The 26,146-nt window shown below is 40.7% G+C and overlaps 1 protein-coding gene across 26 annotated transcripts in view; it reads right to left on the bottom strand.

The window, feature by feature from the left end:
* CACNA2D3 (calcium voltage-gated channel auxiliary subunit alpha2delta 3) overlaps positions 1 to 26,146 on the bottom strand; it is a 924,345-nt gene that overhangs the window by 349,152 nt on the left and 549,047 nt on the right. For 20 of the 26 annotated variants that reach the window (XR_014823278.1, XR_014823274.1, XR_014823285.1 and 17 more), the window contains exons 14-15: positions 3,260 to 3,331; positions 1,709 to 1,789 (exon numbers count right to left, since the gene is read on the bottom strand). Coding sequence is in view for 3 of the 26 variants with exons in the window: in XM_084988629.1 (XP_084844755.1) it covers positions 1,709 to 1,789; positions 3,260 to 3,331 (153 nt within the window). In the remaining 23 variants the exon portion in view is untranslated. Of the gene's footprint in view, positions 1 to 1,708; positions 1,790 to 3,259; positions 3,332 to 25,155; positions 25,174 to 26,146 lie in introns of all 26 variants that reach the window. The other 6 variants (XR_014823270.1, XR_014823269.1, XR_014823271.1 and 3 more) reach the window with 1 other exon arrangement.

Genomic DNA, 26,146 nt, shown 5'->3' with positions numbered 1-26,146 from the left:
CTCTTGGTTTGCTTTTCTGGGGAACCCGCACTAGGGAACAGGTAAGAGTTTTCTGTATGGGGTTCCAGGACTCTCTGGGCCATCTTTTTTAAAGGGAAACTTGGTCATGTCACTCCCCTGGCTAACCTGTGTATCAGAAAAATATACTGACCATATCTCAGCTTAAGACCTCACATGTGGAGTTCCATCGTGGCGCAGTGATTAACGAATCCAACTAGGAACCATGAGATTGCGGGTTCGATCCCTGGCCTTGATCAGTGGGTTAATGATCCGGCATTGCTGTGAACTGTGGTGTACATCACAGATGCTGCTCGGATGCCGCGTTGCTGTGGCTCTGGCGTAGGCTGGCAGCAACAGCTCCAATTAGACCCCTAGCCTGGGAACCTCCATATGCCACAGGAGCGGCCCAAGAAATGGCCAAAAGACAAAAAAAAAAAAAAAAAAAAAAAAAAAAAAAGACTTCACATGTGATTGTTCAGGCTGAGGTTAGAAGAGAGAATTAAGAGAAAGATGTGTTCAATAACTATGCAAGTGGTACAAAGACAAGACAATGTGTTGTGATGGTGGGAACAAAAGGATGAAGTTGGGACAATGCTGCTCTAAAGGAAGTAGAGTATGAACCAGACTTTGGTGCAAACCAGGCTCCTGACATGTTCATTGCTCTAATTTCACTAAAGTGCTTATTTAGGCATATCAGCCAAAGAACATAAATTAATGTCATACCTATGGATCCCAAAATGGCTACTGCCACCACGCGCCCTTCATAGTGACTTGCCAACCCCTATACCCAGCTTAGGTGGCAGTGTATTCCATCAGTCTGTGTGTGCCTGCTTGCCCCCAGACAGAACAAACCCAACCCAAAGCATGCTAAGGAGGCCGTGTGGGGCTCGGGATGCTTGTTCTCATGGAAACAGGGTTAGGCCTGGCTGAGGGTAGCACTGGATGACCCATGAGAGCCCCTCCGTCCCCCCACATGTGGAAGCACTAAATAAACCAGAGTAGTGCTGGGAACACAGCCAGGTAAAGGGTGAAACATGACTGCCCTCTCTGCCCAGGCAGGACTGGCCTCACATGCAGAGCTGGGTTCCAGCATATCCACCCCTGCCCAGCCCTTTTCTGAGCCCTTTCCATCTAGTGTTCTTTTTCCATGTTGTTCCAAACTCCCAAGGCAGTGGCCTACCAAGTCCTGCCTTGATCTCTTTGTTCCAAAGTTACCTACTCCACCTTCTCAACTAACCCCAGAATTTAAAACAAACTTAAAATTCCCTTAGTACAATAGGTTTAATTTGGCATTAGGAAAGGGATATTAATTATACCCCATCACCTTCCAAGATAAAGTGAATATTCATTCAATAGATTCAGAGACCACTTTTCCTTGTACCTCACTGGGTTCCTGCTAAGAAGTAACAGATGTTAAAGGGTTCTCAGACTGGAGTGAATCAAGACTGGCTTAGAGGACCATCGAGGTGGAGGACACATATAGACCGGCATGGACTTGTAGATTTCCAAAGACACACACGAACCTGGGTAGGCACGTGTAAACCTACTCAGATCTGTCTGCACTGTTATTATTCCACCAAAAAGCTCAAAACCAAAACCAAAAAATAGCCCTCTAGAAAGAGAGTAGAAGGGCTTCCTTACTTGTGTTTTCCTTGGCACTCTGGCAGGTTGTGAAACCGTCTTGCACATTAATTATGTAATGTGTTACCTTGTATTTGGGGATGGTCTTCAGAAGTTCTTTCACTGGGACATCTGTGCCGACCACACCCAGAAGAATGCCTTTTGATCTCTGTTGAGAAGAAACATTAAACCATAATAAGTGTGCTAGTTTGGTAGAAGAAATAGAATCGTGTGAGAAGCCACAAACCATAGATCACTGTCTGGTGCCTTCTCCAAACTGAGAGAAATGGAAGATTAACTGGATCTCCAAGAAGGACCCTCTTTTATCCCCTACTCCTACCCAAAATATTCCTGGGCAAGAATGGTAGCTTCTCAGGCTAAACATCACATATTTTCACCCTCAACACATACCCATACCAAGACACCCTAAGAACCATTTTCTTCTCTCCACTGAAAATTAAGAATGTGAAAATGCTAAGGACTTGGGATGATTAAACAGTTTCTTTTATGGAAACTTTTTACAGGAAACACTTAGTATGTTAACTAATTTCTCAATTTACACTGCCATCTGGTGCCCAGGAGAGAGAGACTAAAAAGCCAGAGAAAGATGCAATAACCCTAACATTTTTTTTTTGGCAGAAAGTTGGAGTCAAGGACTAAGGTGAAAGAATGGGCCTCCAGGGTTCCAGGTCCCAAGGTCAATGGGATGTGCTGAAACTTTCTGATGTCAGAAAAGGCCTTCCAGAATAAGATACACATTGCTACTCTCCATGGTTTCCCCTCAATTAGAGTGCAGCCGGCTAGAAACTTAGGCTGTGTTCTTATTTGGAAATAGGGTCTTTGCAGATGTAATCACTTCAGGGTCTCGAGGTGAAATCATCCTGCATGTAGGATGGGGCTTATATCCAATGACTGGTGTCTTTATAAGAAGAAGAGAGGGCAGAGAGACAAGGAGAGGCCATGAGAAGAAGAAGCAGAGATAGGAGTCATGCTGCCACAAACCAAGAAACATCTGGGGCCATTGGAAGAGGTAAGGAAAGGGGTCTTCCCTAGAATCAACTCCTTGATTTTGGACTTCTAGCCTCTGGAACTGTGAGAATACATGCCTATTGTCATAATCCACCCTGTTAGTGGCACTCTGTTGCCATAGCCCTGGGGGCTAATTCAAGGCTTGTATCCATAAATCATAGAGAGGTCATGCCCCCACAGTAAAGAATTTATCTGGGGGGTTTCTCTCCTCTGCTCATTTAAACACTTAAATTTTGGAAAAGTACTGCATACAGTAAAATGATGCTTGCTTGAATTCATCTCTTCTACTTGTTTTTCCTTTTCTTTCTTTTTTTGTTTTTTGTTTTTTTGTTTTGGCGTTTTGGCTGTGCCACAGCATGCAGAAGTTCCCTGGTGAGGGACTGAACCCATGCCATAGCAGCAACAATGCCGTGTTCTTAACCCTCTAGGCTATCAGGGAACTCCCCTCTCTTCTGTTTTTGATTTCATGATTCTAACAGCAGGATTGAAAGTGAAGAAAAGTTATATATCCTCCATCCTTAAACAACAAAGATCACCAGAGTTTGAGTCAGAGGGGTCTGAGTCAACACCCCTCCTAGCGTCAAGCCGCAAATCCAGCTACTGTACTCACAGTTTCGTTCTGCTTACTAAACACAGGCATAGCGACCGTGGTCATCAGGACTGGGCCCTGATCATCGGCAAGCTGGATGGAGAGAGAAAAGCCGGTTACCTGAGAATGATCTGGGAAAAACAGGGCTGGAGGCCGTACCCTTGGGCCATCTCATCCTCTCCCGACTAGGGGCTACTGGGAGTGGACCAGTACCCAATCAAGCTTTTCTTGCACAGGAAGGAGTGCAACACCTGCCGACCCTGATTTGCAGATGAGGATCCCAGCTCTCCCTCCCAGCAGGGAAAATAACGTCAGTTGCCATCAGTCCTTCTAGCTGATCTGTTTACTGCATTCAGTAAACAGATCCAAAGCCTTGTTTGGATCTCAGTGATTCATTTCATTTTATTACTACAGATTGATTTTACTATTTTACTTTGCAGACTTTTATGTTCAATATGTGCAATATTAATGCTTCTCCTTAATCTGGAAATTGAGGATCAGAAAGCATGAGCATAAGGAGTTTTATGAGTTGCCCCTGCTTGAAACAATGGAATCTGGAAGCATTTACTCTCCCAACGTAGCTGAGTCAAGGCCTTTTTGAACTTATACATATCTTCGCATGTCGGTCTCAGATGAAAAAACAAAAAACAAAAAACAAAATAAAAACAAAGTTAAAAAAATAACTTTATTGCTTTCTCTTTAAATCACTGGTAAGAAGCTGAACATTAACCTCAGAAGAATAACCCTTGAAATTTGGCACATAATACGCTCCTGTAACTAATAGAACTGTATACAAGTGCGGTGAGACCCACCATGGCATCTGTCTCTGACAGGGCTAGGAGAAAGGCAAGAACCCTTGCTCTGCCCCTACTCCGCATTAACAAATGGGGAAACAGAGTCCTGGATCATAACAGGCTTTGGTCTGAGACAACCTAGTTCTAATTCTCAGCTTTCTTTTTTTTTTTTTTTTTTTTTGGCTGTACCCGCAACATTTGGAAATTCCCAGGTCTAGGATCAAATCCACACCACAGCAATGACAATGCTGGATCCTTAACCCACTAGGCCACCAGGGAACTCCTAATTCTCAGCTTTGACTTTTTATTAACTACATCATTTAGCCTCCATGTCCTCATACGAAATAATGCCAATTATTCCCCAGCACTGCTGCCAAAAGATAAACTGTGAAACTTCCCAATGTGGTACCTAGCATCTGGAGGTGCTCAAAAGATGCTAGTTTCCCTTCCTTGCTTTCAAGGTCACATGGCTAGCAAGCAGCAGAGTCTTGAGTGAGATCAAGGCATGTGGTGATGCGGATAGGGACCCAAACTGGCAAGTCTGGTGGGAGAAGTTTACTTTTTGGCTTCACAGTCAATTTAAGCTTAAAGGAAGCAATCTGTGAATGACAATCCACTATCTTAAGTCTAGAGTGTTTTCTGATGTTTGGGCACTTCTCCATACCTTTAATTCCATAGAAAGATAAATAAAGAGAAGATTCTAAAATCTAGGATCTGAGGTCCCCATGACTGGCTGGCCTCCTGAGAAAAGTCATTAAACTCACTCAGTCTTATAACAGTCTTATTCTTCCAGTAGATTATCTGAGCCACAAGGCCTCCATACCTGTCATGTGGTACACAGAAAGGCAGCACCTCCAGCACCTGAGGGCCCGAGAAGTGAACAATCTCAAGTCCACTTCAGGTCCTCTGAATCCAAATATTTATCTGAATAATTAGTAAGCACATTAAAATTCAAGAAGCACTGTTATAGCACAATCCTTTCTACCATCAATAATGGTGATCACTAAAGAGAAGCTAATAAGAGTTGGGAAAACTAACAGGGATAGAGGAGTTCATGTTTTTATTAGTATTACTGCTATATCAAGATGGGCCTATATTCCTCTATGACAATCAAGACAACACGAGAATCTCATGATCCCTCAAGGACTGGGAATTCATGATGTGATGGTTAATTTTCGGTGGCAACTTAGCTAGGCAACGGTGTCAGTTGTTTGATCAAACACCAGTCTGGTTGTTGTTGTGAATGCATTTTTTTAGATGTGGTAAACATTTTTTTTTTAATTTTTTTTCTTTTGTCTTTTTAGAGCTGCATCCGCAGCATTAGAGGTTCCCAGGCTAGGGGTCTAATCAGAGCTGTAGCTGCCGACCTACATCACAGCCACAGCAATGCATGATCCAAGCCACGGCTGTGACCTACACCACAGCTCATGACAACGCCAGATCCTGAACCCACTGAGTGAGGCCAGGGATTGAACCTGAGACCTCATGGTTCCTAGTCAGATTTGTTTTCGCTATGCCACAATAGGAACTCCTGTGGTAAACATTTAAACCAGTTGGCTTTAGAAATGGCCAAAGTGATGCAGTAGGAAGACCCCAAACTCACCTCCTCTCAAGGACACACCAAAATTACAACTACTTGCAGAGCAGCTATCAATGAGAACAACCTGAAAGCTAGAGGAAAAGGTTTTCCACCACTACGGACATTAAGAAGGAACCACAATAAGACGGATAGGAGGGATAGAGACATGGTAGAGTGGAGATTCATACCTCCAGGTCAGCAACCTACAAACAGAAGGATACCACGATCACAGAGGTTCTCCCCAAGGAGTGAGGACGCTGAGTCCCTTTATCAGGCTCCTCTGGTCAGGGGTTCCTACACTGGGAAAACAAGACTCCTGAACATCTGGCTTTGAAAACCAGCGAGGCTTATGTTTAGGGGAGCCATAGGGCTAGAGGACATGGATATTCTTCTCTTAAAGACTCTGCTCTCACACTCTCCAAGTCCCAGCACAGAGGCAGTGGTTTAAAAGAAGCCTAGGTCAGACCTACTTGTTGACCTTGGAGAATTTCCTGGAGAGGCAGGAGACAAGTGGGACTCTCTTCCAGCTGGAGATGCTGGCAGCAACCATCTGGGGGAGTTCGTTCTACTACAACACTAGAAAGCCCTGCTCTGGAATCACCCTTATAGCCTAAAGCAACAAGGACCCAGATTTACTCTCCATGATCTCTGTATGTTTATCTAATCAATCAGTTCAAGACCTTGAAAGAAAAAACAAAAACAAAAACAAAAACAAAACAGTTGCCCAAGGAAAAAGGAGTTCTGCCTCCAGACTGCCTTCAGACTCATGACTGCAAAATCCAATCTTGCTACAATTCCCAGCCTGCCCACCTGCCCTATGGATTTTGGATGTGTCAGCCCCTACACTAATGTAAAGCAATTGCTTAAAAAAATTTCTCTTTCTCTCTTGACATATACATATATATGTATTTTTTTGCTATGTAATACATAAGTATGTATTTATAACATATATATCCTATATATAAGATATATACATACACACACACACACACACACACACACACACACACACACATATCTCTCCTATGGTTCTCTTTCTTTGGAGAACCCTGAGTAATACACATTGTAGACATGAGATCTGTTATTTGGGGAAGCCTAATTTTGGTATTAATATAAATAAACAAACTTGCTTTTTCATAATATTAATAACCAAATAATATGAGATGATGTTGACCACTGCCAGGAACCAAGCCAACCGGTGTATAAGTTTGTCGAACCATGGTTCCAACATCTTGCTAAAAATACTTAAGGTGTACTATTGCCAACATCAGGGGTATGCAAGGCCATTTTCAAAGGCAGAACCAACCCAAGATAAACATTCCCCTGAGAATCAGAAATCTTCCCATATTCTGACTCCTTGATTAATCCTTAACGCTACAAAGAAAACTGATTTGAACTGATCCATAATCCTTGGCAATTTCCGTTTTGCAACTCAGATTGAAATTTTCAGCAATGCCAACATGTATCATGGGTGAAATCAAAACATACCATTGACAATAATGAGAAATGAAGCTTTTTTCCCTGAAAACAGTAAAAATCAGTTATAAATCACTGGTAATTGTCCTGGCGCAAATACAAGAAACTAACTTCCAAATATTAAACCAGAATATAGTATCAACTTCACTCAGGGGTGATTCCAAATGTAATTACTGCATCATTACCTAAAATTAAAAAATACATATATTGTATTTGTACAGAAACCACTCATTTGTAACCGGCCACAGGTAAACAAAGGAAACATAGTGAATTCCGTCTAGCCATTGCTATGAGCTCACGTGCTCCTCGTCCAAAAACAGTTCTGGCCCAGATTTGGACTGGCTTGGCCAGAACCCTGACCTGTGGTCTTCTGATGTAGCCCATTCAGGAAATATTGCCTGCACAACATGAAGGCGCCCTTCTGCACCCACCAGCTCCATCTTTCCCACTCACTGCTAGGTCTGGGTTCTGCGAATCTTAAACACTTTGTGGAGAAGGAACTTTAATTGAAAGTTAATTTCCAGGGAAAGCACTTTATGATTGAAAGGTATTCTGTATTCCTGCTGTAGCAAATAGCCAGCTGGTGGCAAAAGGGTTTTTTTTTTTTTTAAGACCACCAAGCAGGAGTTATGCAGCTAACCACAACCAGACACCCTCTGTCCCCACACCACACTATGGGGTCCCTGCATTTCTGTGGCCTTCTAACCTACAGCAGCCACTGAGGCAAGAGCAATGCCTATGACTCATAATGTGGCTTCCAAGAAAAATGCAGACATAGAGTCAACATTCATTTTCCAAGGGTAGGAGTGGGAGAGGGGGGTCACCATGGTCCATCTGGGCAAAATCCCATTAACTTAAGTCCAAGTGGGAATCCTAAAATGAACTGCCATTCAATTGCACTTGCCCAGGCTTTGAACAGGGCTCTGAAATGCTTGGTTGTGGTGTTCTGTTGTATAATAAGTGTATATTATTCCATATCCTTCATTTCCTATGCTACATAATGGAGACCATTCTGGTATCAAAGGAAATGATGAATAATAATACTGAACATCTGGTTTATAAAACACAAACTTGCTCAACAGATTGACTGCTTCCTGTCAGCTTCCCAAGTTAATCATGCATGTGGGCTCATATGAATATGCAATTTGGATTCATGTGCGAGGTACATGCCGGGATGCCAGGCCTCTCCTCCTAAGGCTTGATTAGTTTCCCACCAATGGCACTAGTCAGCAATGCAGGCAGCTCTAGGGTGTGGCCCCAGATAGGATAACAGCACCAGATTTGCGGTCTATCAATTTTGAGGCAGGTCTAGTCATTATTATTCATCAATTCCCTTGATAAACATTCCTGAGCACCAGCTATGTGCCAAGTTCCATGCCCTGTGCTGGGAAGGCAACCAGGAATAAGATACAGGTCTTATTCCCCAAGGAACCTCACATCCCCCAGGGGGATAGAAAGGCTAACGAGGTATCGAGGTGGGCACACTGGCCGTCACTATGTGAGCAGAGAGACCATTTTCTTCAGGACCCGCCTGGACTAAAGTAAAACTGTCCAGCATTTACTGATACCTTTCAGGATTTATAGGATGAATTCAGAAGCTTTCTGAAAACCAGTTTAACAATACTAGGAATGAGTTCCTGCCACACAGCAGTCTTATCACTTACTTTATACTTAAGTGTATTTATAAATGGAACAATGCAGGGGAGACCTTTCTGAAAAAATTTTCAGCACCTTTCTTTTCCTTCTTTTGCAAATATTAACCCCCTTCCTTTGGGGAAATCCTCTTCACCCCTCCCATCCATAAAATTTTCATGGCAGCTAATCTCTCCCATCCTGCACATGTGGCTGGCTAAGCATCCAACTCAGGCTGCATCAACCAACACACACACACTGATTGGGATTCATAATAGGCTATTTGGGGATTTTTCCTTCTTTTCCCATCTGGAGCAAATAGGAAAAACTCTTCTTTGTGTGTGGTTATAGGAATGTAAGCTTGACAGCCATGTCCCCTTCTCCCAGAGAAGCAACTGAGAAAATAAAGTCAAGCCAGAGAGATGAGGAGAGATTGGGGGGTGGGGGAGAAAGGGGAAATCAGAGGGAGAGGCAGGTAGCAAGAGAGAGGGAGAAAAGGAGAGGGGGGGGTCTTCACTCCTAAGGTCAGCTCCATCCCTGCTTTCTTCTACTGGGTTAGCTGAAACAATATGTTTTTTTTTTTTTTTTTTCTTTGCCCAAATGAACATGGATTGGATTTGTGACTCTAAGAATGGAAGTGTCTTGACTCACACAGGTGTCAATGTTGGTCACACATGATTCAATAGTTCTAGATACCCACTGCGTGGTTCCAAGTGCCATATATGACCCGCAGAGAGGAGATATTTTTGAGGCGAGAAAGGCCAAAGGGAAAATGGTACCCCCAAAGTACCTAAATACTGAATTTGGAGAAATAACAATTCTTTACAACGGTTTAAAAAAAAAATGAAGCAAAACAAAACCTACTGTCATTAGGATTCTGTGTAAAGCCTTCATAATGAATAAAAATTTGGCTGCTTTGAGAAAAGAACCTGAGTGAGAAGTTACAGAAGCAGAGTCGACTTTGGGCTGCATCAGAAGAGAGCTGGAAGAACCAGCGGGGAAAGAGGATAGGAAGGAAGACAGGCTGTTAAGCACTGCCGGTGCCTCTGCAGACTGTGACCACCTATGGCTATAGCCCTACTTGGGCAGCCTCCACCTTTGAGGAACATATGTTATGTTGCCTTCTTTCACATCTCCATTCAGAGGAAGCTTGCCCGGGCCAGTGGCAGAACCCTCTGTTTCTTCTACAGCTGGAAGCCCCTGGGGGTGAATGCCAAGCCCCAGAGAAAGGAGGCAAGCAGGACTCCTGGCCCTGAGAAGGCATCTGAGAGAGTTAAGGGCAGCAGGCTTGGCAACCCATTTGAGGGCTGCCAGGTGGTTTTCAGCAGAGCCTCCTGCCAGATCTGCTCAGCCCTTGAGGCTTGGGCTCAAAGAGAAGGTTGTGCACAAACAGGGAACTCAACTTTGGAAGAGACTGGCTCTGAGCCAAGAACAAAGTCCAACTCACTAACTCTTTACAGATACACTTCTCCTCTACTTCACTCTACCTATGTATGTTTTACTTTTCTTATTAATGTTGCTCAGCATACTGACTATGTTAAGAGTATACCATATTAATTTATAACATCATATGTAAATATTTTATATATGTCTATGTAACTCATGAGTACACAGTTACATTTCTTTTGTGTCTTCCTTCCAACGCCTAGGAGAAACACTAACTTGCACTCCAAGAAAAGACACTGCCACCATCTAGTGTCAGTCAGGGTGAATTGCAGGCACAAGGTCCTGGGAGATAAACCATTTCTAGATTATGGGATTTACCAACAAAAAAATGTATTTAAATTGTAACCAATGTCACTTAGTTTCCCATGGGATTGAAACAAATAGAGGAGATATTAACTATTTGTTCTGTCAATAACCTTTGCCTTCGCAGGAAAGGAATAGTACTAAGAAAGACGCAGCTGTGTATATCTTTAAATATCAGATAAAATATTTTGAAAGAAGAACCATTAATTCTTTAAGGTGTTCAGGATCTGATATGGGTGCGTGCATGAAAAGAGGGGTTCTTCCACACCCACTTTTTCAAACACAGCTTTAACAGAAGGGAAGCCAACTTCCTGGCATTCTCTCCTCTCTACATAAGCTCAAGTTTACCAATGACGTGGGACTCCCCAAGGGCCATTCTCTGGGCAGCATATAATGAGGGGCAATGGGAACAGGATGGGAACAGATGGCACCCATGTTCTCCAGCTTTCACACCCTATGGTGAGGGGAGAGCTGGATAGTAGAAAGTCATCAGAATAACACTCTGTACAAATTAGTTGGTGAGAGTACCAAGGAGAATAGCAAGGGAACATAAATCTGGAAAAGAAGACATGAGCAAAGTATGTGAGCATGTAAAGGACCCCACCCCAACCTCCTGCAACAGAAAAGATCCCTGGACCTTCTCTCCTTTCACAGTCCAAAAAAGTCCTCTATACCTACTCCTTTTCAAAGCCTGTCTAATTCCTCTTCCCCAAATCTCCCACTCCTACCATCACAACACCTCTCATCTTCAATATTGGACAGAATATCAGGGCAAGAATCTAGTAAGAAACATAGTCAATGATCTGTCTTAACTTTTTGTACTGGGTATATGCAGAAGGACGTTTTCTGTGGAGACACACATAGACCCTCTTCAGAGGAAGAACACAGGTGAAACTCACTGAAACATGGAAACTAAATCCTATTGGTGCATTTTATGTCTGAAAAGAGAGCTCAGTATCAACACTGCCTGTTTGGCTAATGTTATCATAACCTGTCTCTGGCTGCCAATTTTACTCTCATGCTATTTAGATTGCCATAGCTATTAGCGGTAATCATAAAATTTGTTGGCTATTTCAACAGTAATTTTAAGAAGAAAGGCTTTATGCACATAGGCACATTTAAAAATTCATTTACTCAATATTCTAATAAGTCATTTTGAAATAAGAAGGGAAAGCAAGAATAGCTTGCTTCTGTGATAAAACCAACAGATTTGTAAATGGCTACTGGTCAAGTGTATGTATATGTGTGTGTATTTTTTGGGGGGACAGGTGTTGCCCCACAGTATATGGAGTTGCTGAGCCAGGGATCAGATCTGAGCCACAGTTGAAGCAAGGCACTTTAACCCTTAAACCCACTGTGCCTGGATAGGGATCAAACCTGCGTCCTGGTGCTGCAGTGATACCACCGATATCATGGCGCCAAAGCAGGAACTCCTAAGTTTTTTGGATTTTTTTGTTTTTTTGCTTCCACATTCCTGCTGCATATGGAAGTTCCAAGGTCAGGGACTGAATCTGAGTAGCAGTTATAGCAACCCACTGTGCCAGGCTTGGAATCAAACCTGCCCCCCTGCAGCAACCTGAGCCACTGCAGTCAGATTCTTAACCTGCTGCACCACAGAAGGAACTCCCAAGTAATGTTTTCAATTCATCTCTTTTCTGTTGAAAAATTTAATAAGGACATTCTGAAAAACTCTCGCTTACAGAAAACACAGTAGAAATAAAATCACCCAGCAGCATATGCTTGCAATGAATAGTAATGCCTTAAAATTGAATAAATAAATAACGATTATCTTATTTTTAAAATCTCTTTTTGCATAAAGACCAAAACATTCCTTTAAACAAACCATGGTAACACTTTGACATGAAAATGCTATGAGAAAAAGTTTTTATATTTGATTATCAGTATTTTGGATGTTCTTTGTAACAAGAGATTTAGAAAAAGCAGGCATTATTATGATTATTATTATTACTATTATTATTATTATTATTTTGTCTTTTTAGGGCTGCACTCAGAGCATATGGAGATTTCCAGGCCAGGGGTTGAATCAGAGTTGTAGCTGCTGGCCTACACCATAGCCACAGCAATGCAGGATCCAAGCCATGTCTGTGACCTACACCACAGCTCAAGGCAATGCTGGATCCCCAACCCACCGAGTGAGGCCAAGGATCGAACCCATGTCTTCATGGATACTAGTAAGGTTCATTAACCGCTGAGCCACGATGGGAACTCCAGGCATTATTTTTAATTGAAGAACTGATTCTTTCAGTGTAAACAATACGAATTACCTGTCTTTCATGATACTACCCAGATGAACTGCTTTTTAGACAAATTAAGAACACCAACCATTGTTTAGATTGCCATTTTCACCGGCATTTTTCAATATTTTTGCAAGATGTTTGAATCCTAAATAATTTAGGGCATTAACAGAGTAGTGGAGAATAAAAAAGAAGAATAAGTAAACCTTCCAAGTAACATCCCCCCCTTGCTTTACATTTGATTGTCTTGATAAAGTGTCATCACTCAGTTCTTGAGAACGTTACATAAATGACACTTTGCTTTTTAGCCAAGACTTCTCCTTTTCTTACTGACTCATTCTTATTTGCATCTGAGATTTGGAGATCCTGAATTCTTATGAGATTCACTGTATTTTAGGTTGTCTAAACATAAAAGTAAACAGATTTCCCTCTTGAACTTATAACTGCATCTTGTATGAACTAAATTGTTGAATTTGTTTATTCTTTCTCTTTTTAACAACTTGAAGACAATTTTGTGAATGACAATACTAAATAATGTTGGAATATCTGTATGAGAATCTAAAAGTAACTTTCTTCTAATAAAGTTGTTATTATTCAGGAAATTTTTTATGTTGTTTCCCCACCCCCACTACCCTCACCAAGTGTTTCAAAGATCTAAGTCATTAAGCAGGGAATACACTTTATGAGTAAACATCCAGACAGAGGGAGGATGCTGTCTTTGACCAGGGACACACGTATAAGCAAACCCATAGACGAGAGAATAGTAACATATCTGAAAGCTGACCTAAGGAACTGCTTCATTTATTAGCGTACAACAGGCTTTTTTCAGGAATGCCCCAAAATAAGGACACTGGGAAGTGTCATGGGGCACTAGATTCTTGCCAATATTCACTATGAGTTATGACACAAAGATGACCCCCCATTGTGGCTTAAGATTTATATTTTCACAAATGTGGTTTAAATGTCTCCCAAATAGGTGCCTGAAAACATAGCCAACAATCGGGGGTTTCAGGGTCCTGGGACAAAACCTTCCCCTTGTTTAAAGATACCCTGAAATGCCGCTTCCTCCATAAAACCTTCCCTAACAAAGTGGAAATGGAAACCAGATGTTCTCAAACTTCACTACAAAGATAATCATATTTATTCTACAACCTAAGATACAATCTAGGACCAAATTTGTGCAAACTATCAATACAGCAAAGTCACTGAACACTGACTGGAAGAAATGCTGAGAATTCTGGACAGCCTATGAACTCCAAGGGCAAAGCTAGGAATGGTTCCTCTTTTTATCCACAACATTTAGTATAGAGCCTGGTACATAACAAGTGCTCAGCAAATGATCCTTGAATGAGTGTATTCTAAGCCCATACTTTTAATTACTTTATAAATGAGGCCCAGAGAGGAAAAGAAGTCACAGAGAATTGGTACTAGAGTCCAAATTAGACCCCGGGGCTGGCACTGTCCATTTTATGTAGTGCGCTCTCAACTTGCTCTTGGCTCCTTCTCTTAGTATTTTTCTTTGTGCATCTCATCTGAGCTAATGCGGTCAAACTTAGACTGTAACAGCTGTCTGGGAGGTTGGTACCTATGTGCTGCTGCTGCTGCTGCTGACAGGGGCAGAATGTTCATGATGTCATAGAGGTAAAGGAAAAGGCCTTGAAGTAAAGTTTAGCTGAACACTATCATTTCAAGCAGCACAGAGATGAGAAATGAGCTATAGAAGCAAACAGGCCTGAATTATCCCAGGACAGGTTACTCAAAATTGTTGAGTCATTTGTATTTATCCAAGCTTCCACTCATCCATTCTTCCTTCTATCTATCCACCACACAGCCATATTCTATTTCCAAATATGTTTTGCTATTACCAAACATTGCTGTAAGCATTTAACATATACATAACCTTAAACTTATATCTATCTTGCAAACAAATCGATTAAAGACAAAGGGGCAAAGTACCTTGCTCTAGGTCACAAAAGGCAGCAGTGTGGGGAGTTGAGCCCTGGCCCATCTGACAGCAGGGGTCCCGTTCAAATCATTCTGCCCCCAGTTTCCTGATTTGGGGGTATAAAGATGAATGTCATGCTTTGCCTTAAGGATCTTGGAGTGCAGTAAAAGAAGCAACCAAGCAGAGCATCTCTAAGATAAGAAAAATTCCAAGAGTTTTGGGGAAGATTAAATCAAGCTGTAAGTGTAAAGCATCCAGTATAGTGCCTAACACATCCAACAAATGTGACTGATCTCATGAAGACCATTCTAGGGCAGGGAAACACAGCTATATGCTTCTTTGAAATACAACCGATGCTTTACCACAGTTGAACTTCATCCGTCTTTGCATTCAAATTATATGTACAAAATAGAAAAATATTTCTTCTTCTTCTTTTTTTTTTCCTTGCTTTTTAGGTTCGCACTCACAGCATATGGAAGTTCCCAGGCTAGGAGCTGAATCAGAGCTACAGCTGCCAGCCTTCACTACAGCCACAGCAATGTCAGATCCCAGCCACATCTGTGACCTACACCACAGCTCATGGCAACACCGGATCCTTAACCCACTGAGCAAGGCCAGGGATTGAACCCACATCCTCATGGATCTTAGTCGGGTTTGTTAACTGCTGAGTCACAAAGGGAACTCCGAAAAACATTTCTCTTTTATCCCATGATATAGATAATATGCTTTAGAAAGCAGTTGTGGTGGTGGTAATTGTAATTTCAAATATTAAAGAAGGTTGGGAAGGATGCACATTGGGAAGGAAATTGTTGGAGAGAAAGGAGGTCAGGAAAGAAAGGACAGATGGCTCGGAAGCACCCAGCCAAATCATCTAATGTGTCCCAGGCCTGGGCAAACATGGATGGGTTCAATCCAAGCACAAAGGGGTCATGATTCAGCAAGTGGTTCAATTCCATGAGTCATCTCTGGAAAAAGAAAGTCCATACCATGGCATTAGTCCTTCGCCTGACATTTTTCTACCTCATGAAACTAGGCTGGGTTGTCCAAAATCCTTCCAGTTAATTTGAAGGGATAAACATCTAACTTTCTGTTTTTGGACTTCTTAGTAGTGTTGCTGTACATAATTGCACAACTGTTCCAGTTTACCCCAGAGGGTCATTTCAGTTGAATCCTTTGGCATCAGATGTCTAGAAGCTTGCGCCGAGCCATCTCTCCAGTTCTCATGGACCCGGGCTACATTTGGGTTTCTAATGAATATATATCCACTAATTGATGTCTGATCTGTGAATTATGTAACTGGAAAAAAGAATCAGGTAGCTGAGCTATGATCAGACCAACAAATATGTGACTTGAGTATGAAAAATTTAAAAGACACTTGCTTCATTAATATGACCAATTTTCTGATTTGAATGTGCAGAAATAATATAGGTAAGCAAATTCTGTTGGTGAAAATTAGAACTGTTTATATAAAAAATATGACAGAAAAGTTAAGAAAGAAAAGACAAAAAAAAACAAAGAAAAAACTTTGGAGTTCCCGTCATGGCTCAGTGGTTAACAAATCTGACTAGGAACCATGAGGTTGCAGGTTCGATCCGTGGCCTTGCTCAGTGGGTTAAGGATCCAGTGTTGCCATGAGCTGTGATGTAGGTTGCAGACGCAGCTTGGATCTGGCGTTGCTGTGGCTGTGGCGTAGGCCGGTGGCTACAGCTCCGATTAGACCCCTGGCCTAGGAACCTCCATGTGCTGTGGGAGCGGACCTAGTAAGAGGCAAAAAACAAAAAACAAAAAACAAAAGTCAAGAAATGAAAGGCTATGCCTAGGAGTATATAGAAGAAGTGTGTGTTTTCTCTTGAGTAACTCGTGGCATTTACTTAGGACATCTGCCACTCGGGAAATCTCTTCTGGGACCTATATAGTCAGACTAAAATCACTGATGATGATTTGCCATTGATTTGGTATAGATAAATCTGACTTAGACTTATATTTTGACATAAATTTGGTTTCCAAATTAGTCACTGAATTGTCTTGATTTTGCTTAGTCCTGTGTTGAAATGGTGTTCATTGAGTGTTCTCTTTCTATTCCTTTCTTCTTTGCATTAATGGAAACATAGTAACACAATCAGGAAAAAACTTTTTCTGGCTCAAGGTCACACATTCTAGGATGCTACCTCTTTACTTCGTTAAGCTATTCAATCCAGCTATCCTCTAAATGATACTCTTTCCCAGGGTTTTCACTAATAAAGTGCAAATTCATACACTGCTTTTGCAGGAAACACATCTAGAATGTCAACTGATGGATATAGCTGTTCTAAACCTAGCAATAAATACAGAGAAGACCTCAAAATAGCAATCCAGTCCTTTGAGTTCAGTACCACATGAGGATCAATAAATACGACCTACAGAATTGCATCTAGAAGCAAGGAAATCAGAACACCAGGTATCCTTCTTCAAGACTGTCCCAGGCTTAACATGGGTTATGCTGATATTAGTGCCACAGTATCTTTATTTATTGGATTTTTGGAGAAAAATTTTCTCTATCCTCTGCCTTCCTTTCTATATAGAGGGAAGAAGGGCATATAAATTTCCTGGGGGGGGAGGGACTATAAGAACAATTTATAAGAAGCTTTAAAATCCCACTGTTTTCATTCAGATGTTTCTTTGACTTTGAAAAGGGCACTTTGTTTTAGCAATGTTATGAGTTTGTATTGCTTTAACACCTCACGAGAGTCATACTTTACAGTTGTGCTAGATTTAATTAAATAATAGATAAGAGTTCCTGTTGTGGCTCAGAGGGTTAAGAACCCAACTAGTATCCACGAAGATGCAAGTCTGATCCCTGGTCTCACTCAGCAGGTTAAGGATCCCGTGTTGCCACAAGCTGCAGCACTGGTTTCAGATGCAGCTTGGATCCTGTGTTGCTGTTGCTATGGCTGTGACATAGGCCAGTAGCAAGAGCTCCGATATGATCCCTAACCTGGGAACTTCCATATGTCACAGGTGCAGCCCTAAAAAGAGAAATAAGTAAGTAAATAAATAGTAGAAGACATTCACATGCTTAAATAAATGAAAATTTTTTGGAAGAAGGCTTTACATTTCTAAAGTAAGTCTGGGACTAGAATGCATTGATATGTTAGAGATTTATGATCATGATACTGTGAGAAAAAAGAATGTATACATGTATGTGTAACTGGGTCACCATGCTATACAATAGAAAAAAAATAAAAATTCATTGGGGAAATAAAAAAATTAAAAAAATGATTCTAGTAAAAAAAAGATTTTAAAATTAATTCTTGGTTTTTAATCTTATAAGTATCTAGTCATTTTTTTTTAAGAACACCAGTTTACATCAGTGTTTCAAAACCATTTCTGCTTTATTTGTATCAAATCTGTCTCTATTAAACCAGGTATAATGGACTTGCATGATCAGCAGTATTAAAGCTGCTGCCACAGCCAATGCCACCTTGAGTTAAGCTGTCAGTGTGGGTGGGCCCTGGCCTGTGCTGCTCATGTGAGCCTCAAGAAAGTCCTGGAGGGAGAGGTTTGAACCCCATATGACAATGAGGAAACCAAAGCTCAGGGTCCCGGGCCCAAGGTTTCAATGGAGAGCTTGCAAGGCTGGGTTTTACCTCTACTCCAGTCCACCATGAAATTGGTCTTCATAACTACCGAACTTTCCTATCTCTGCTGTAAGAGTAAAATAGCCCGATTCTGTCAAACAAGCACCACAAAGGACTGGACAGTGCAGTAACAGCATTCTCCGTAGGGCAACCTGAGTGAATGCCATTCTCACCAGCTCCATTTTTCCCATTTTTAAGCCCTGGTAGCCCTTTCTTCCATCCAGCCCAACACTGAGGTGTGAGGAAGACAGCAACATCTTCAACTGAGGGGCAGGTAGGTGATGTCCAGTGCTTAACCACACGACTACCATTTCCATGATTTCCCGGACTCAGATCAAGGTTGCCTTGGACTAAAGGTCAAAAATGACCTCTCTTTCTGGTAGGAAATAAAGATTATTGATAAACAAGTTACTTTTTAGATTTATCCCATGCAAGACAACCTGCTATGTAAAAATCATCAAGCTTTTGATTACAGCTGTCTCTACCAAGTGTCAATGTGTGTGTTTTCACATCTGAATTTGAGTTTCCCACTTTTTGTGTATGTATGGCGAGAGCTGGGTTCGGGAGAAAATTGTTAGACTAACCCTTGTTAGTTTATTTCATTTAATGTATTTATAAGTATGCATTTAGTTCATTATTATTATAAGCAATATCTTATAAAAATATGTGCTTATTGTATAAGGTTTGAAAAATACAGAAATGTATTAAAAATAAAACAAAGTAAATACATTTCACCTACCACAACGGAATATTCACTATTAAACATGTCCATGCATTTCTTTTTCCCAGTATTTTTTGTACATGTCTGTATATTTCTGTTTACACACACACACACACACACAAATAGGAGCACAATATACATAAAATGCTATATTAGAATTTTAAAGTAATTTATTTTCTTATATTTTTAAATCTCCTTTTGACCCACAATTTTATCATCTTCCTAAATTTCTATCTTTTGGAACTCCTGTAACTTTGGCAGCCATGGTCCTATTGCTAGGTATTTTGGCACTTCTTTTCCTCATTATAAATGAAACTGCAAGTCACTGATCAATTTAGGCTAGATTGTCCAAAAGAGGATTATTGGGTCATAGCATGCAAGTGTGAAAGTTCTCAATATGCACTAAGCAATGTTTTCTTAAGACTTTTTATCAATTTTCATGCTCAATAGTGTAAAAGCTGAAAAACAAAAACAAAATCCTTTTAGTTTTTCATAATGAAATCAAATCTCTGTTGTCACCTTGCTCTATTCCTTATTATAAAATAGTATATAAATGCTACAGAAGTTCAAATATATATGAAAATAGGTACAACCTGAACATTTTCCCAAGTATATAGGTAGACACATATTATGAGGTTATTTTAAATTAGCAATAATTCTTAAATAAGAAGTGCAAATAGCATCCTGCTTTCAAAACAGAGCTCTGTGGTCCCCACTAGCCCACATGGGGTTTCAGCCAGAGCCCTTATGCACTGTTCTGCTGATGCACCTGTCTGCCATCAGGAGGTCATGCACTTTGAAACTGAGGGTCTTGCATTCATGTATTTGTTATCTGAAAGACACAGGTGAACAGGGCCAATGAGAAAGGGGTTGGCCAAGACTAACTGAGCTGTGAACCTTACAAAGTTCACCTCCTTTCTTTGCAGCTTGTCTAAAATGCCACAGATGTACTCCTACAGAGCTACCACAAAGAACAGAATGTCTGCTCTGTGATCATTACTATGGTTGAGCAATATGTTGTAACTCAGATTTCCACAGAATCCATCATGCTGGCCATGGGGGAAGCTGAAGTGACTGAACTTGTTCTAGTTTCTATTTCCCTTTGCCTTATTTATGAAATAGATTTACTAATTTAAGCCATAGCCCATCATACTGCTATCATCCTTCCCATACTGAGGATAGTCAATCTTAATAGCCCCAGATTGGGAATGTATATAAAAGATGCCTGTATGCATTCCTATAAAACAGTAAATGATGAGGAGGAAAACCAGGTTATCAAAACAAGATATAACAGTTTACACACAAAGCAAGTCAAGGTAAAAGCAAATTGAGTCATAAAACAGAACCAAACATAAAGAGTTATCACCTCTCCATTTTGCACTTCATTTGCATCGATTTAGCTGGTTATATAACTGTAATGAAACACTAAAATCACTAGACCTACAGTTTTTGAAAACAGCAGCTTTGCAAACTTTCAATTTTCTATTTTCAATGACAGTTAATTCAACATTTTCAACTATAGATGTTAAATGAGGCAAGGAATGATAAATGATGCCCCACAATTGCTGAAATCTGATTAGAGTGAGATAAGAGCTGGCCAAATTCTACTTGCATGAGTTTGTATCTAAAGAACAAGACAAAAGAAAGAAAAAAGAGGAAGGAAGGAAAGCAGAAGGAGAGAGAGAGACAGAGAGAAAGAAAGAAAAAGAGAAAGAAAAGGGAAAGAAAAAGCAAAGAAGAGAAAGAAAGAGAAAGAAAGAAAGAAAAGAAAAGAAAAGAAAGAAAGAGAGAGAGAAAGAAAGAGAGAAAGAAAGAAAGAAAAGAAGATTAAATAAAAGAAAAGGGGGAAGGAAAGAATGAGTCTTTAGATAAAGGACTTCTATTTTTTCCTCCTAAATATAATGCGAACAAGGAAACAAAGAAAATGCAAATGTATTCAGGATCCCATTTACACTTAGGGGAGGAGGGAATTAATAAAACAGTTCCATCCTAAAAGAAAAACCAAAAATTGACCCTCATTTAAGAAGCTAATTTATGCACTCCTGAGCCCTCATACAAGTTAAGCAGCACAGAATATCACAGCAGGCAAAGAACAACAGATCTCAAACCCTGCTGTGTTTGTTCAAGAAGGCAAGTTAAGCTATTCCTAACAGGAAACAAAACACATGGTCTGGCTATTAAACAGGGATCGGTTTGCCATACTGTGCAGCCCTGAATCCATCAATTGCTGTTCCAAACAGGATTAGAGATGTGGTTTTCTTTAACTATGGTTTTGAGAAAAATGCCTATGCCTGCTTAGAATCTGCAGGATGATATTAACTAATATAGTGCCAGGCAAGACATGGAGTACCTTCAAAAATTTTAAGACATTGTCACTGACAAACTCTAAAGCTGTATGAAGGCAGCACAAGATGAAGGAGAGGGGAATACCCCTGTGTGGAAAAGTTAACTACATAAACAACCAAATTTGGAATTCCTCAAAGAGCATTTTTGCATTTAAGTATTTAAGGCTCCATGCTACAGTGATTAGATGAATCACACAGTGAAAAACTGACGTTTAGTTCCTATAGACAGAACCTACTTTGATGAATATACAATTTCAAAACTGGACTATTTGGGGCATTACTGAATATAGATTTACAAACGGCTTTGAGCAATTCTATTACTATAAAGTGGAATCTTCGATGTATTTTTGTAGAAGTGTAGAATTATCATGTAAGGAAAAAAGGCAAACCTTTCTTACATTTGGACTTCTTTTTCTTGAACTTAAGAACAATCAATTAAATGAATAAAGTGGTTCAGTTTCCATGAAAAAGAACAGATTTGTGATAGCTTGAAGACATGTCTATATTGCTACATGTTTTTTTAACCAAGACTTTAGGACCCTGCCTATATATCTAGTGAAAATATTTATTGGTGAAAATATTTAAGTGTACCACCAGTTAGTACTACCTCAATTTTTCACCAAGGATTTGAATTTATAGAATCTAGAAATTACCTCAGAGATGCTTAATAATCACAGGAAAAAACAAAATGAAACGCATTTTTTTTTGTAAACAATTGTTCTAGAAAATAGCCATAAGGGATGGAAGAGAAGTTTTAGAAGACCCTCAAAATATTAGAATCATGAAAATTATAACTTAGAGACAACAATTATTAATGACTGCTACACTTAAGAGGGATACTCAAATGGGACACTTTTAGTTGTAGATCAGCCAAGAGATTAAAATAAGCATGTTTACAGAGACATAACTATTTAAAATATTTATAGAGAAAACAGTTGCAGATGATACAAAGAGCGATTCCAACAAAAACACAGCACAAATGCAGACACCATATGGTTCAATGTATGCACTCGTGACCTCATGTGAAAAGCCAGCCAAAGACAGAGCAGCTGGAGATACCTCCTTTTTACCCCTAGAACAACAAACTCTTGGGTTTGGATGGGGTGCATTACAATCGTGTCCATGGGTGGGTGAAATCTATGGGTAATGTCAAAATCATTGGACAGAAATCTCTCAAAACAATTGTGTCTGAAAGCCTTTGGTTTGTTTGGGTTTCAGATCCAATATCCATTTCTTCCTGACTCCACATAGAAGGTAGAGGCAGGTGATGAACAGAGTTTTTAATGAAACATGAGGAGCACCACATTCCTTCTGGGCTCTTTTGTCATCTCCTGATTATTCATTAGGCTTGAGTCAGGACTACAAAACACTACGGAGGTCCAGGTCCCAGGCTACCACGTCACATCTGACTGCCCCCCTGATCTGCTCTAGAGCCTCAGGGGCCAAGCTGAGAAAATGGTAACAGGAACTCTAAATTTTGTGCACTTCAGCATATGTGAGGTTTTGTGCTAGATCCAAGTAAGAGAAATAACTCTTAGGAATAAAAACTGGGAAATTAGTCGCTTGTTTTTGTTGAATAAACAAGAACCTCTAGCCCTAGAGAGGTTAAGTGACTTGCCTTAACCAAGTCGCTTAACTTCTAAATATTGTTCACATTACATTTAGAGGTTAAGTGACTTGTTTCCTTGTTCATATTATATTTATGATAAGTCACTTTATCCACTTGTGACTTGCTTGTCGTCATAAGTGGATAAAGACTGGAATGGAACCTGCCATCTTCTTTTGCTGGTCAAGCAGCAAAACAATCTATTTGAGAGGAACTGATGCTTGTAAAGAACCTTAACCTTCTAGCAAAAGCCTTTGGTAACACTGGAGATGGGAAGGGAAGGAGCATGAGGGGCAGAGATCCTCATACATCAACAATTTAGACAAGTAGTCCTGAGGGAGAATGCCTTCAACCTGCACTGTGCCTCTCCTCAGCCTCCTTCATCTTCCAGCCTTGGATACCTGAGGTTTATAATCAAAGTCCTTCTCCCAAGAGCTGAATTGCCCAGAAACTAACTAAAGAGTGTAGAAATTATTTATCACAGGGCTTTTAATTTTCTGTTTAAGGTTAGTATCTTTCTCTATTTTAATAGAAAGTGGAAAACCTGTAGCCATAGTGAGGAAGGAGAGACAGAACTATTCTTTGTTATCTAAAGCAGCAGAACAAGTCTGGTGGGCAGTCTAACATCTTTTGGAGATGGGAAAACCCACTGGAGCATCTTCCTCGTAATAATGTGCTTCACTTTCTAGGACCAAAATAATGTGCCTCGCTTTGCAGGGTATGTGATGTGAGTCAAGATATGATGATAGAAGAAAAGAGTGTGGTGAGCTAAGTGCTATTGAAGAATCATACGGCCCAGCAACATTTGTTCTTACCATATTCTTTGTTGGATTGTTTTGAAGTTTGTTTTAAAATTCCATGGCTGATGGCACCTCAAGTTCATGAGGGACCTTGTACAACTGAATACTTTTGTCTATGGGTCAGTGGAAATTTGACGAATAAATGCCAGTAAGTTGAGGACAGTCCATTTTTAAGCACTGAGTTTAAGTCCCTTTACAAAGAAAATTTCAAATGTGAACAATTAAGCAAGCATGAACTATCAGAGATGCAGAGCCTTCCAGATAATCTGGAATTCTGACCATATATTTACCCTGGAAGCTGTTGCTCTACTCAAATAGTTTTAATGAAGTGTTCAGTCCTTTTGTGATGGTACTGAAGTGTAATCAAACATTACCACAAGCCAAGTCACACACTAGCATGTCTCGCCTTGTTTAAATATCTCAAATATATATGAGTAATTGTGTAATGATTTCTAGGCCTCTGGTTGTCCATATGGTCTGAACAGACTGTCTTTTGTAGAGCAGTTGTGCTCTCTCTCTTAGTGAGAAAAAAAAACCCAATTATCTTTGCTCCAAATTGGAGAGCTGTGGAGGTACTGTTTAATTTTGGGGTGGCGCCCTACCTCAACTCTTGAAATGAAACCAACTCACATCTGGGCCACAGAAATTACTGTATCTTTTAGACATCTTGCTTGTGTTTGTGAAATATAGAGGAGCAATGCAGCAAGCATCATGGGGTATGTTTTCTGCCATAATTGTCCTTAGGATACAATGACATGCCATGGGGATGATACGGCAAAGCCAGCGCTGCAACCACATGGAATCTTTCTGGGCAGAGTACATTCAAGACAGTGGAACCAGACAGTCTCAGACAGATAATGAGGACCAGTGAAAGGGTATGACCATTATAGAGAACTCTGCTCTCAAGCTCTCCAGGTGGTATAGGCAATGAGACAAGCAAAGGAGCTGTGGATTTTTTAATTAATGAAACCCAGGAGGAGTGTCAGGGATCAGGCTTAAGAATCAAGAAACTAAACATGGTTACCAGGTTTTACTGATTTTTCATAGGATCTGTCTCCCAAGGCAAGTATCCCAGGGAAGACTTGGAATGCTGTGTTCGAAGGAATGTGCCAAACTTACTCGTGACCTATTATTTGAAAATTCTTAGCAAAATGGTTGGGCATAGATTCCCCCTCAAACCACCGGCCACCACAGGGCTCTTTGGTGGGACTAATGTGCCAAGTGGATAGCGGACAGCTAAGTCTGTTGAACTTTCTGCTCCTGCCAACGTCAGGATCCTGAAGTCCAAAGAGGAAAACCATTTCACTGGTCATGAATAGTGCCCAATGCACAAAACCATGGAGACATGCAAGAGTCCAGAGTTCTGAGGATGACTGGATGTGATGAAAAAGAGTTTACCTTTTGTGCCTGAGGGAGCTGAAAAACAATGGGGGGAGTGGGGAGGGGGAGGAAAAAAAAACAATCATTATATAAGAAGTTAAGATTAACCATGAAACTTCATTCTGCTGTCACTGGCAAATGGAAAGACTAAATTGGCGAGAAAAAAAAGAGAAGCAAGAATTAAAATTAAATCATATCCCCATATAAAGCTACAGTGCCGATTATTCCACCTGCTATCTGAAACGGTAGCATCAACAGATGAATAAAATAAAATAAAATAAAACAAAACAGATAACCTGTGAGTTTGACAGTGTATGTTTTAGGAATTGTCAGCCCCAGTTAGTTTGGTAGCCTCCTCAAAAGCTGGACCTGAGGCCCAGTCCCAAAGGGCACACTATAAAGGCTAGTTCCTTCTTCCTGTATGTCTACAGTTCCCCACTGTGGAGGACTATCTGTGAGGTTGTTAAAGCCAGGGGCAGGGGAGGGAGTGAAAACAACTGGCCTCTAGTGGGTAAAGCCCAGGGATGTGCTAAACATCCTACAACGCACAGGACAGCATCCACAGCCAAGAGCCATCCAACCCATATGTGCCAAAGTTGAGAAACTCTACTGTACATAAAGGTAAGACCATTAGAAAAATGTTCTGATTTTTTGGGGGGAGGGTGGCTTTTTTAGGGCCACACCTGTGGCATATGCTAGGGGTTGAATTGGAGCTACAGCTGCCAGCCTATATGACAGCCACAGCCACAGCAACACAGGATCCAAACTGCATCTGTGACCTACACCACAGCTCATGGCAACACGGGCCACCAACCCACTGAGCAAGGCCAGGGATTGAACCCTCATCCTCACGAATACTAGTCATATACATTTCTACTGCACCACAGTGGGAAGTCCCAAGAATGCTAAAGTCCATTTTTCTTGCTTTGTAGCACATTAACTGTTCCCTTTATTGGTGGTTAAGGAAGCATGTACGAGGATTTATGCTTTTGAAGCAAGGTTGATATTC

The sequence above is a fragment of the Sus scrofa genome, chromosome 13 (assembly GCF_054392235.1).
Source record: "Sus scrofa isolate SSC_HxYL_T2T_F1_AM1 chromosome 13, Sscrofa_HxYL_maternal_Yorkshire_Landrace_v2.0, whole genome shotgun sequence".
Taxonomy (NCBI): Eukaryota; Metazoa; Chordata; class Mammalia; order Artiodactyla; family Suidae; genus Sus; species Sus scrofa.
The sequence above is the reverse complement of the archived record's forward strand: the minus strand, read 5'-3'. Positions and strand labels throughout refer to the sequence as shown.